Consider the following 13,821-nt stretch of genomic DNA (forward strand, 5'->3'; position numbering starts at 1 on the left):
TCATATCTCAAGATTATTTTGTGTTTATGATGATGAATGATGATGATTACCTGGCAAAAATATCTCCTGATAGCACACAGCCAATGATATTGCCCAGATGCGGTACGTTGTTTACGTAGGGCAGGGACGATGTGATCAATACGTTCTTTCTGTCTTTAGTCGGCAGTCTGAAACAATAAGTAAATATTGGGGACACCTTACACAGATCAACTTAGTCCCAAACTAAGCAAAGCTTGTACTATGGGTGCTAAGCGACGATATACATACTTAAATAGATAAATACATACGTATATACATAGAAAACATCCGTGACTCAGGAACAAATATCTGTGCTCATCACACAAATAAATGCCCTTACCGGGATTCGAACCCAGGACCGCGGCTTAGCAGGCAGGGTTACTACCAACTGAGCCAGACCGGTCGTCAATAAGAGTGTTACTACAATGTTTTGCCGCCAGAGGGCAGCACTATCACAAATCTATGCAAAATGACGTCATCCGCATGAGATGTTCGACCCTCGTCCTATTGCAACAGCGCGGATATTGCTACTTGACACTAGATGTCGCGAGTATCTCCTAGATATTTCATTGTAGATTGTTGAGCCGACACTTTTTGTTTGTTGGGAAACTAGCGACATAATGAGCGGACATATCAACTACTTGACGCTAGATCGACATCTAGTCTACAAATAAGATTTTTAAAGAACATTTTTGGCCCAAGCTTTTATCACCGACTGTACCTTTCTTTCAACAGACATCTACTGCTCTCCGAGACGTTTCTAAAAACCCCTACTCGATGGGGATACGACGTTTCATAACAGAGTTCCTATGACCACCTTTCTGCATCATCAGATCAGCTCCATGATACTATTATATTGCATTGTCACGTGGTTTACATATGTGTGCAAAATTTCAGCTCAATCGGAAACCGGGAAGTGGGTCAAATTTAGCTTCTGGTTTAGAACCAAACTAACATACTAACAAGGCAAGTTGAATAAAGCTTGTAATAACCTAACCACAAAATTAAAATTTTGAAAAAACCCCCGACCGCGACCTAGTGGACCGATTTTCATGAAACATGGCTAAGAACACTCCCGACTAACTCAGCTTTCAGACAAAAAAAAAACTAAATCAAAATCGGTTCATCCGTTCGAGAGCAACGATGCCACAGACAGACACACACACAGACAGACAGACAAACAGACACAGACAGACAGACATACACACAGACAGACACGTCAAACTTATAACACCCCTTCGTTTTTGCGTCGGGGGTTATAAAGCAGTACAGTAAACGGCCATAAACAATGCACATCGATTTTTCCTCTTCGTAGAGTTGTCGCTTTCTTGCTCATGTTGTCTCTTTCCAAAAACCTATGTGCATTCTTTATGGCCGTTTACTGTCTTTTAGTTACAAAGGGCTATTAAGACATACAGACAAAATTGTCAATCAAAAAATCAATAGAGTTAGAAATTAGTGTTGATTTTCTTTTGTTTGAAAACTCTATAGCCTGTGTGGTGACGGGTTAAGAATTTCACCACCCCCTTTCTTCCCGTGGGTGTCGTAGAAGGCGACTATGGGATATGGGTTAAATTGTGGCGTAGGCGAGAGGCTGGCAACCTGTCACTGCAATGTCACAGTTTCGTTTTCTTTCAACCCCTTATTTGCCAAGAGTGGCACTGAAGCTTTAGTAGTTTCATGTGTTCTGCCTACCCCTTTATGGGATACAGGCGTGATTGTATGTTGTTGTTGAAAACTCTATTTCATTGAAATTGAAATTTAATTGGAAGTAATTTGTACTAGTATTAGTACATTGAACCATAAGCACAGTATAACAAAGAGTACTATCGTACAGTATGGCCACTCCCGCTCCCCGGTGAAAGTGCCGCCCACCCCCTCTCGGTTACCTCACAGTTACCGCCTGTCAAACACGCGAACAGTCGACCTGTCATATCTCACTCATACAAGCATGGTACGCGTTCACCTACACGAGCTTAGACTGTGTGCTAGGAACGCGCATCTTTCATATATTTGATCGCCAGTGTCCAAGGTCTGCCATAAATTAGACTGCAAGTGTGTGGGAGACAAACTTACGAATATTTGTCCTGTTTCAACGGCGCTTGTAACCGGCTGAGTCCATTTTCCCAGCTATCTTTCGCACTGGCTATCTCTTCCTCTGTAGGCCCTGGTACAACTGCTGGGCCGTCCATTGGCGTACTACAAACATAAAATAGTACTGATTTAAACTTTCACGATTATTACACACAATTATTTTTGAAATCGGGCTTAATCGCGTTAGAGATGGGCCGAATATTCGGTATATATTCGGTATTCGGCATATTCGGCAAGTTTTTCAATGTTCGTATTCGGCCGAATAGTTCGGTTATATTGCCGAATATTTACCGAATAAACAAAGTAAATAAATAGCGTAAGTTGTTTCGTAATTCATTGGATAACGACATCCTATTTCAGCATTCTAAGGAACCACCAAAGGGAGTTAAAAATGCATTCTAATTCAAATATAAGTACCTACCTAAAATAATTATGTAAAAAAGTAAAATAACGTAGCAAATTGTATGAAAATTAAGAGCCTTAGTACCCATTACCAATCATTGAAAAGTTTTTTAACTCTAAGCCAGGATTTAAAATATGGCGGAACCGAATATTCGGCCGAATGTTCGGTTCGGTAACAGCTGAACCGAATGTTCGGCCGAATATTCGTATTCGGCAAATTCCGTATTCTGCCCGTCTCTAGACTACATATTAAACTGACCTCCAACGTTTCAGGCACGGCGTTGTCCCCGTGGTCGCGGAGAAGACTGGCTTGAAATGACATCAACACCTTCTGCGGCTTAAGTGCGGATAGTTCGAAAAACTCGCGCGGCTGTCAGAAGGTGTTGATGTCATTTCAAGCCAGTCTTCTCCGAGACCACGGGGACAACGCCGTGCCTGAAACGTTGGAGGTCAGTTTAATATGTAGTCATACGCGATTAAGTCCCGATTTTAAAAATAATTATGCATAAAATAGTAATTACGATACAAGTGCGAAATAAAGGATATTTTAAACGAGTGGCGAAATAAAAACGACCGAGTGTTTTAAACGACAGTGTTACGAATTTCTCACACGTGTATCGTACGACGTTTTTCAGTACAGATGGCCCTCCGAAGTTTCGACCTGGCAGATAATGAACTTCTCTCACTAGTGCGTAAAAAACTCCATCTGTACTGAAAACAAAAATAAACAGTCAAAAATAAATTTTATAGCACACACTATACCCACCCAACAGGCGACGCTAGACTGGCCAATTGTGGAGCACCCAAAGCTGAGACTGCAGCGAACGGTTTATCCACCGAACCACCCCACTGCTTTACCGCTTCCTAAAAAACGTAATAATTACTATAAACATATTATAAACTGAAATAAATAAAAACACTAAAGAAAAAGCGATCAAGCCCACTGGTGGCGAAGCCGGGAATCGAAACCCGGTCTCCGGTCTCCAGCTATCGCGGCTGACGTGCTTAACCGCTACACCACCCCGACCGCCGAGGTACCCGTCGAAGTTTCTCTAGCGTGTGTTTCCCTACGTTGAGTAATACACGAGTACATTGTGCAACAAGGGGAGGAAATTGAATATTACTAACGAGAGTAAGTTAAATCGCGACGGCTTGCTGGAGCGATTTAAAGACTCGAGTTAGTAATATTCATACTGCCCGAGTTAAACACAATGTTTTTCATCACACTCGCAATGTAAAAAACATGTAAATAGATGTAAAAAAGTTAAGTACGGTACAAGAAATTTCATTATTCCCTTGGGAGAACGATTTTTCTATAACTCACGCTCCGCCTGCGTGCAATAGCACATTTAAAGTGCGGGTGTGATGAAAACATATTTTTTATCATGTAGAAAGGACTGCGAGCGATTACTACATATTTTTAAATTAAAGGAAAAATTGATTATTTTTGATGCATTCTTATAGGTACATGTTGCTATATCGCCACCCTAAGTGCGTTTTCACATTATCAGATCCGATATCGAATGTCGGAAGGATTTCAAAGGCAAAAATCAAACATGGCAGCTGAAATGTACGGGATATTTATCCTAGATCCGATATCGGATCGGATAATGTGAAAACGCACTAAGGCGTTTAGGAATTGAGGGAAGGCATGGAAAAATTCGCACGCATCCAGCAGGCCTCCGTTAGTCATAGCGGCAGTCCGGTCTGCGGTTGATGCGGGTTCGAGTTTTGCCGGAAGAGTATTTTTTTCCATTTTTAGGGTTCCGTAGTCAACTAGGAACCCTTATAGTTTCGCCATGTCTGTCTGTCCGTCCGTCCGTCCGTCCGTCCGTCCGCGGATAATCTCAGTAACCGTTAGCACTAGAAAGCTGAAATTTGGTACCAATATGTATATCAATCACGCCAACAAAGTGCAAAAATAAAAAATGGAAAAAAATGTTTTATTAGGGTACCCCCCCTACATGTAAAGTGGGGGCTGATATTTTTTTTCATTCTAACCCCAACGTGTGATATATTGTTGGATAGGTATTTAAAAATGAATAAGGGTTTCCTAAGATCGTTTTTTGATAATATTAATATTTTCGGAAATAATCGCTCCTAAAGGAAAAAAAGTGCGTCCCCCCCCCCCCTCTAACTTTTGAACCATATGTTTAAAAAATATGAAAAAAATCACAAAAGTAGAACTTTATAAATACTTTCTAGGAAAATTGTTTTGAACTTGATAGGTTCAGTAGTTTTTGAGAAAAATACGAAAAACTACGGAACCCTACACTGAGCGTGGCCCGACACGCTCTTGGCCGGTTTTTTTCCTTTATGTAAAAACTTACAAGAAGTACAATTTTTACTCCTATCGCCATTCCATAATTACAAGCTTTTATTTAACTTGCAATATAACCCCCCTTATTCATAAACGTTCACTAAAGTTATCAAGCCGGTAAAGTTTGTTTTGTCTCTTTCGGACGTATTGGTGTGATAGAAAGGGACAAACGAACTTTAGCGGCCTGATATCTTTAGTGAATGATTATGAATAAGGGGGTAAGTATGTATGTACATCATACATACTTACCCCCTTATTACATACACAAATCTTGCGACACAATTTTGATGCAAATATCTTTAACCGATTGAACTGAAATTTTGCACACATATGTAAATCACGTGACAGTGAATTGTTAAACTAAGTAGACTAACTCACATATATATATAAGATTTTGATATGTACAATGTACATACTAATTATATAATTATAATGACATGTATCCAATTATAAGTAGAATAGTACTAAAATGTAAAATGGAAACTGACCTATAACTGATGTTTTTAATAAATATTTTCTTTTCTTTTCAATGCAATATTATGTTATTATGGAGCTGATCTGATGATGGAGCAGAAAGGTGGTCATAGGAACTGTTTAAAAGGTCGTATCCTCATCGAGTAAGCGATTTTTAGAAACGTTTCAGAGAGCAGTAGATGAGTGTTCAAAAGAAAAGTACAGTCGGCAATTAAAGCTTAAATATTAATATTAAATATTAATTATTAAATATCAAATATCAAATATATTAAATATCAAATATCAAATATATTAAATATCAAATATCGAATATCGAATATCGAATATCGAATATTAAATATTAAATATAAGATTGTGACAATAATGTTTTTTTTTTGCGAGAAACTTATAAAATGCTAAGAATATTGCTTAAGTTATAAATATTACCTGAACAGCTTTAGCCTGAGCGATGTCAGCGTACCAGCGCAAAGTGTTTTTGTACGGAGCCAAGAATGCCTTTAGGGCTTCGCTGTGGTACAGCGGGTACAGGGTGCTCCATAACGATATGTCGACCGCTGACAACATGTCCTGTAGGAAATAAAATGTTGTTTACACACTAGAACACAGGTAATGACATTTATTTGTGTGATGAACACAGATATTTGTTCCTGAGTCATGGATGTTTTCTATGTATATATGTATATAGGTAAGTATATCGTCGCCTAGCACTCATAGTACAGCTTAGTTTGGGGCTAGGTTGATCTGTGTTAGGAGACCCGATGATCCCATGGCGCCCTCGCGAACGGCACAGAGGGCGAAACGCTGGAGTGGGATTTAGTGGGCTTTCCCTCCCTCTCGACAAGAGAGGGGGCCGAAGGAGAGTCCCCCCCCCCTTCAAGGCCTTCCCGCGGCGGGGGGGGGGACTCTCCTTCCGACAAAAAAAAAAGGTTGATCTGTGTAAGGTGTCTTAATATTTATTTATATGAGCCAATTTCAAGTTTTGTATGAGGAGTAAAGGTTTTGACCCATTTTTTTTTAGTTTAACCCCATTTCTGACTCCCATGTATTTAAATAGGGAATGCCTGCCTCATACTGTGCCTGGACGACCGGTCTGGCTCAGTCGGTAGTGACCCTGCCTGCTAAGCCGCGGTCCTGGGTTCGAATCCCGGTAAGGGCATTTATTTGTCTGATGAGCACAGATATTAGTTGCTGAGTCATGGATGTTTTCTATGTATATAAGTAAGTATCTATTTAAGTATGTATATCGTCGCCTAGCACCCATAGTACATGCTTTGCTTAGTTTGGGGCTAAGTTGATCTGTGTAAGGTGTCCCCATTATTTATTATTATTTATTTATTATACTAATTAACAACCTCGCTGCTGATCGGTCTTCTAAAATTCGCTCATTAGCAGTGTCTAGACAGGCGACGCACGTCACGAGGTAAATGTTCGATATAGTCGTGCCTTGGCTAGGGCAGGTTGCCCGGCTTAGCCCATAGAGGAATAAGTAACGGCCCAGCCACGACATTGGTCTAAGCGCGACAGCGGTGAGCGGCAGCCATACGTGCGAATGAAAAGTCCCATCGCTGTGTCTCGCTCCAATGTATGGCCGCCGCTCACCGCTGTCGCGCTTAGACCAATGTCGTGGCTGGGCCGTATGGGAAGAGATGTAACTCCATACATCAGTAAATGCGTGTTATTTGTATAGGCATAGTTTAGTGACATCTAGCGACAATCACGCGTCAAATAGCGTGAATTATCCGTATCACTACTCGATACTAGGTGTTAACACTGTCTCGTCTGTCAAAAATTTAATATTAGAAGGTTAATATGATATTAATTAATAATGTATAATTTAATATTAGAATAGTTTACAACTCCATAGCGATCTAACGGGGTAATGCCGCAAGCATTATGGGCACTTTTGCACCGGAGGCGGTGCGGAGCGGTATTGATTGACTAATTACTGTTTGTAATTATTTTTAGTTAAGGCTTTTTTTTTTTTTGACATGGTTATCTTATTACCTAATTATAGTATTTAATGTGTTACATATATTATATAACTTATCTAAATTATGTTTACAACTTATATTATAAGCAGAAGGAATTGAAAACAGAATACTGGTTAACACTATTGTAATATTAGCTAAAAATAAAACCGTAGACTAAATATAATCTCATACCATCCCATACATTAAAATGCACAGCCTAAAAACGCGCATACACTACACCACACAGGCACACATAGATGGCGCCACAAAAACTGCCTTGTTGCCGTCGATTATTTGTAGATTGGCGTTAAGTGTCACTTTCGAGTCATAAATCTGTGTCAAAAGTGACACTTAACGCCATCTACAAGTATAATCGAAAATTACAAGACTCTTGTGGCGCCATCTATGTGTGGTGTAGTGTATGCGCGTTCTTAGGCGGTCGCATTTTAATGTATGGGATGGTATGATCTTCTTACGAGTATAATATATTTAATCTATAATAAAACTCACTCCAAAAATGTATTTGTTAGCAGCGACAAGGGCCTCTACGTGTTGTAAAAGTGCGTCCAGCGCTTGCTTGAGATCAGCTGGCACTGTCTTGGCGGCCAGGACTGCTGAGACCGCAGGCTGCAGTCTCGTCGCCTCCCATTCTTGCATTTGTTGGCTGAAATATATAAAAATGTGTTTAAAATATGGATATTACTTTCACTAATTTGCTGATTTTATTAAAAAAACAGATTTATCCTTCATTCTCTAATACTTTACCGTAAATTATTATATTTTTTCGTTTATTTGATTGAAAATTTACCACTTTTTATCGAAAATAACCGATAACCGGTTATAACCGGTTATCGGTTATTTTTCGGGCATAACCGACACCATAACCGGTTATGAAATTTGATCGGTTATTGACTCGCGAGTGACGTTTGTCTGTGCACTTAAAGAAAAAAAGGAAAAAGCTGGTGAACATGCCCACTTGCTCCGTTTTGGAGTGCAAAAATAAAAGCAGCACCAAAAATATCTCCCATGGTGGCGTTTCGTACCATCGGTAAGCATTATTTAATTTTATTTTAATAGATTTGTGACTTATTTTACGCGAGACACTTTTTTATTAATGAGCCTCACAAAAATAAACTCTATCATCATGTAGTAAAGTCGCTATTCGCATTAAGCGAAAAGCAAAGCTAAATCGCCAAAAGACTAGAACATTCGCTACTCGATCGTCCGTTGACCCGTAGAAATAGACACGGGGTGTTGTCGATAATGTCGATAAAGTTATCGACATTGTTTTTGTGCAGTGTTTGATATTAATGTAAGTTGAATTATGTGGTTTTCAAGTTAATACAAATTTAATTTATGTAATAATGTGGTTTATTGTACATATAACCGTTCGTCGGTTAACTATAAGTAAAGAATATTTGGTGATATCATATTTATCCTTTTTCACTTATTTTAGGTTTCCTAAAGATCCTTTTCAAAAGGAAAAATGGATCGATGCTACCGGGAGACAGAATTGGATGCCAGTGAATTCCAGTACCATATGTTCGATTCATTTCAGCGAGAATGATTTTCTTATAACGGCAAAAGGCTACAGATAGTACAGATATTTAGATAAGAGTGCAATCCCGATTAAGAAAATAGTTACATTCCATGATGTAAGTATATATTTTTTTTTACTGTATTAATTACTCTGTGTTAGTGATGTCTGCAATAATTAAGTAAGCAAATGACTTGAGGATATAACGCATTTATTGATCAGTCTTATTTGAACAATGTATTAGACGTATTAGTAGGTACAGTTTTGATTTTTATGCAAGTTTGTTATTAAAATCCAACCTATACGTATTTTAATTGATTTCTAGCATATAAGCACCGGCGGTGAAACAAGTCTAAACCTATCTAAAAAAAGAAAGGCGGATTTCAGTAATGACTGTGATTCCAACTCTGGACCCTGTACAAAAAAATCTTATGAACCGAGTGAAGACGCAAGTTTCGATATCTCTTATAATATGCCTGGTCCTTCTAGAAAACAAGACATATACGAGTTAAGTAATATAAATGTGAAAAAAGAAACACAAATAAATGAAATGACACATAGTACAACTGTTATGACCAAATCCACAGCTTTAACAAAATGGGTGGCAGAAGAAAGCCTAGACTTTACACCACGGAAGAAAAGTCGTAGCAGTAGTATCCAGGTAACAGGAATTAAACGGGGTACGTCTGTACTTGAGGAGGACAGTCCCGGAGTAATAAAAAAAACGCGAAAAGACGATGACGTACGAATTTCTTTTAAACGTGGTTCATATGTACTTATGGAGAGTAATCCAGTCACTAATAAAAAAATGCGCACGGAAGAAGATATACGAGGTCATGCTAAAAAACGAGTTGGTAATTTTAACCCTGACTGTCAAACAAGTCCAAAAAGATCAAAAATAGATCCAGATCAACTACCGGAATTTACTTTACTCCGAGAAAAATAAAACTTTGTGCTAAGTTGCAATTATTAGTTAACAATCGCGGCTATTTATGATGCATAAAATAACGTATTATAAAGTAATTATCCGCCATGTACAATTATTACAAATAAATATATTCTATTGTATTCTATTCTATTCCATCGAAATTAATTTTATTTGCCCTACGCTGCACATACTTCATCATCTACCTTTTTATCGATAACCCGCTCTGCACGCGACACACATCACTATTTTCTACGCTAATCGCGCATAGACAGTGCTACAACCTAGTGTCAAGTGGCCGAACTACTTTCTGTTATCGGAGCTTTTTACTTTGGTTACTCGACGCTAGATGGCAGAACTATCTATGCGATTATCATGTTTCGTTTTAATACATCATAACTGACAATTGATGTAATCAAATCTAAACAGTACGTTGTACACATAAGGTTCAAAGTGTACTAACTGGCATTGGTTCTTATTAAAATTATAATGAAATATTACGACCAATCAGGTGCGGTATGTCTATGTAGTTAACGTTACGACAGTGTGCGTGTTGACGACACCGGTTCTGATAGTAATCGAGGCTTATGCCATTTCCACTGTTTTTTTTATTCCGTGGTTATTGCATTCCCTAGTACGAAAACAATAAGCATTTTAGTGAGAAAACTGATGTCACCGGATTCTCTGAGAAATCCGATACAAAAGCCTTACTCTAGGACTCACCTCTGACCATTCTGCGACATGTCCAACACCGGGAAGAGGTACTGCGTAGCAGCATTGCTTGAGAAGAACGCGAGCTGGTCGTCCACCTCGAGGAGTGGCAGCGAGCGAGGGCCTGCGAACACGCCTGCAATCACAGACACGGCTTAGCGGAGCCAGCACCGGGTTAGTTGTTGGTGGTTTTAACATAAATGTTAGTGATGTTAGTTGAGGGGACCATTTGGTGACAAATGCTGCATAAATGCAAAGACGAAGAGAGAAGGCATTAGTTGCATAAGGAAAGAGCACAATCTATATGTTACTATGGTTTGGCTAGAAATATCCTATATACAGCGCCCATGAGCATTGCAAGAGATTTTAACGACGCATTGTTTTCTATGTATATAAGTATTTATATATTACATATATCGTTGTCTGAGTACCCACAACACAAGCCTTCTTGAGCTTACCGTGGGCCTCAGTCAATCTGTGTAAGAATGTCCTATAATATATTTATTTATTTCTGAGGCTAAGGGCCAGTTGCATCAACCATTTGACAGACACATCATCGTCACGCAGCAGACGTCTATGGAACTTCCCATACAATAAAATTTAACGAACGCTTTAACGGTGACAGGTGGTTTAATGCAACCGGCCCTAAAAGAAAGAAATTTTATTAAATACTGATGTGGAATTGTTTTTTTATTTTAGAATGTAAGTGTTATTCTAAAACTGGCACTTAAAATGAGTTTTGACATTTGAATGTTTTTCTTCTTACTTCTGAAGATTAAGTGTGACTAATCTCCATAATGGTGTCAAGGTCTATAAAAAGCCTTATTTACTGAGTAACAATAACAGGCGCACGCGCAGGCGCCGGTCGCGCGCGCGCTCACGCTGCTCAACTCATTTTTACAACAACAACACGTTTTATAAATTATAATGCTAATGTTGTAATGTATTCCAATTTGTGCCGCTTTGGCTTTAGCTGTAAGGTGCATTTTGTTATTTGAATAAATAAATAAATTGAAAAGATTTTTTTTTCAATTCCTAATAACTCCGGAACTAAGTGAAATCTGGAAAAGTGTATATTATGTAATTTTTGTCTTAAATGGGATTAGAAATATGCTCCTAAATTTCTTGCAATGCTCACAAGCACGATGTATAACGAAATTTGCAAGACCATAAGCTCAATTTATGTCTAATGGCTCCATAGCTCCCTACCATTTTACCGCACGATAAAAATTCCGATTTCTACTAATGATATTATTCTATAAAGGTGTAAAGTTGAGTGATAGGATCAGAAATAGCGTGATAAGAGAGAAGTGTGGAGTGGATGTAGATGTGGTGACAAAGATTGAGATGGCTATGTTAAGGTGGTTTGGGCATGTAGAGAGGATGGAGGAGAGGAGATTAACGAAGAAAGTATATGAAAAAGGAGTGGAAGGGTCAGTTGGTAGTGGAAGACCTAGGCGAATTTTTCTTGATCAAATCGGGGAAATATTGCAAAGGGGCCGGGTCAGAAGTACTCGAAACCGACGAGTGTGTATGAGCGTTATGAAAGTGTGTGAAGCGAAAGTGGTTTGTCAGGATCGTAGTAAATGGAAATCCGTGATCTCTGCCTATCCCTCTGGGAAACAGGCGTGATTGTATGTATGTATGTATGTATGTATGTATGTATGTATATTATTCTATATCTAAAAAACATGACAGTTTAAGATGATACAGTTGGGGTCAATTCTCCATACAAACAATCTCGACTATTTCCTCCCTGGTTTTTGAAGATAGAACACTGATTTGTTCAACACAGATTATTATTATTTTTATCTGTGTCAGACTGTTTTTATTTATTTGATATTCTTATTCTTACTTATAAAGATGCTAGAGCCCATCAAAAATTTCCAAAAACTTATTGATTATGTCGAAAAAAAGGTGTGGTATCAAAAATTGGTAACAATTAGCCAAGAAAACTAAACGGTCCGACACAGATAATTTCATTGTTATTCAGATTCTCATATTTCGTTATGATTAAATAAGTTCTGAAGGAGGAAACAGTTGAGAGTCGAACTTCCATTTTAAAGATTTTTTCGCAATATCTTTTAACTGAGTTGTTCTGAATGGACAATTTTTTTTTTCGACAATTCAAGTTAAAAACACTAGTATATTTAACTAAAGTTCCCAAATTGAAAGGAGTTCCCCTTTTACCATTTTCGCTCCTGTAGCGTCTTAATTATTGTATGAATAAATGACATGTCCTAAATCATTTTTGTAAAATCAGATACCTTAATATATGAGAAAAATAAGAAACTACTGATGCACATGTTTGTGTTAAAATACTGCCACAAAGATAAAGATGTTGATTGTTTAAAAAACAATAATGATAAGAAAATCATAATAATCTTACAGGTTCTTGTGATAATGTAACTAGTCATTTACTAAACTGCTAACAATGTATTGAATTGCATTTATAATTTTAATATTTAAATTATTATAACATTTATGTAAATAATATTAAAAGTATGTTAAAACAAGGTGCTCCTGTATTTTAATGTCTACATATTAATTATTAAAATAAAAGTGTAAATATTCATTTTTCTGAGGCAGTTTATGAATCAGAAAATCTGACGCAACATTATATCCTATTGAGTTGTTAGTACAAAACAGTTTGTGCAGCAATTTTCCTTATAATTTGTCTCGCTTATTTAACTGTTATTGTGTCAATAACTAAGCCAATCCTATAACTGGTAACAATGCATATGATAAACAGCATCGACTCAATAAAATATTAATAAAATTGCATGCATTTCCTAATGAAATACTTGTAAAAATCGAATCCGATCGGTAGAAACAGAAAACCCTACCTTCAAAAGATACATTCTGCAGTTCCACTTTTTTGCCAGCCAAATTGGCGGCAATTAATAATTTCAACGTCGAGGTATTATTCTCGTTTGTAAGAATCTTCATTTTTATTCACTATTCTTCACTTTTAGGTAAAAATTCTTATTATAAATAAATTATAACCTAACAATCATACACCTCAGTCCACCTCACGAAAAAGTGACACATGGATTGACACATAAACCTAATTAAAGAAGATGTAACGAAGGTTACGGGGGCGTACCTAAATATAGGTCTTCTTAAACTAGGTGGTTAATACACACCTGTACAAAATGTTTGAGACAATGTTTTTAAGGTTCCTTACAAAGAAGGTACGAATACAAAAGTAACTCGTGGTAAATTTTACACAATAATTCTGCATTTAAATTGAATATTATATAAATTACACTAAAATATTAGTTTAATTCGCTCTGCAATGTTACACAAGAACGAGAAACAACTGGCATTGATTAAATGAGTAAAAACAAAAGTAAAAACTTTATAAGGG

The 13,821-nt window shown here is 37.6% G+C and overlaps 1 protein-coding gene across 1 annotated transcript in view; it reads right to left on the reverse strand.

The window, feature by feature from the left end:
• LOC125238648 (methionine--tRNA ligase, cytoplasmic) overlaps positions 1-13,488 on the reverse strand; it is a 48,427-nt gene extending 34,939 nt beyond the window's left edge. The window contains 7 exon segments of the mRNA XM_048146027.1: positions 51-167; positions 2,095-2,217; positions 3,281-3,378; positions 5,735-5,875; positions 7,789-7,942; positions 10,464-10,575; positions 13,298-13,488. Coding sequence (XP_048001984.1) covers positions 51-167; positions 2,095-2,217; positions 3,281-3,378; positions 5,735-5,875; positions 7,789-7,942; positions 10,464-10,575; positions 13,298-13,400 — 848 coding nt within the window. The 5' untranslated portion in view covers positions 13,401-13,488.
• Positions 13,489-13,821: the final 333 nt, after the last annotated feature.

This window comes from Leguminivora glycinivorella, chromosome 24 (assembly GCF_023078275.1).
Source record: "Leguminivora glycinivorella isolate SPB_JAAS2020 chromosome 24, LegGlyc_1.1, whole genome shotgun sequence".
Taxonomy (NCBI): domain Eukaryota; kingdom Metazoa; phylum Arthropoda; class Insecta; order Lepidoptera; family Tortricidae; genus Leguminivora; species Leguminivora glycinivorella.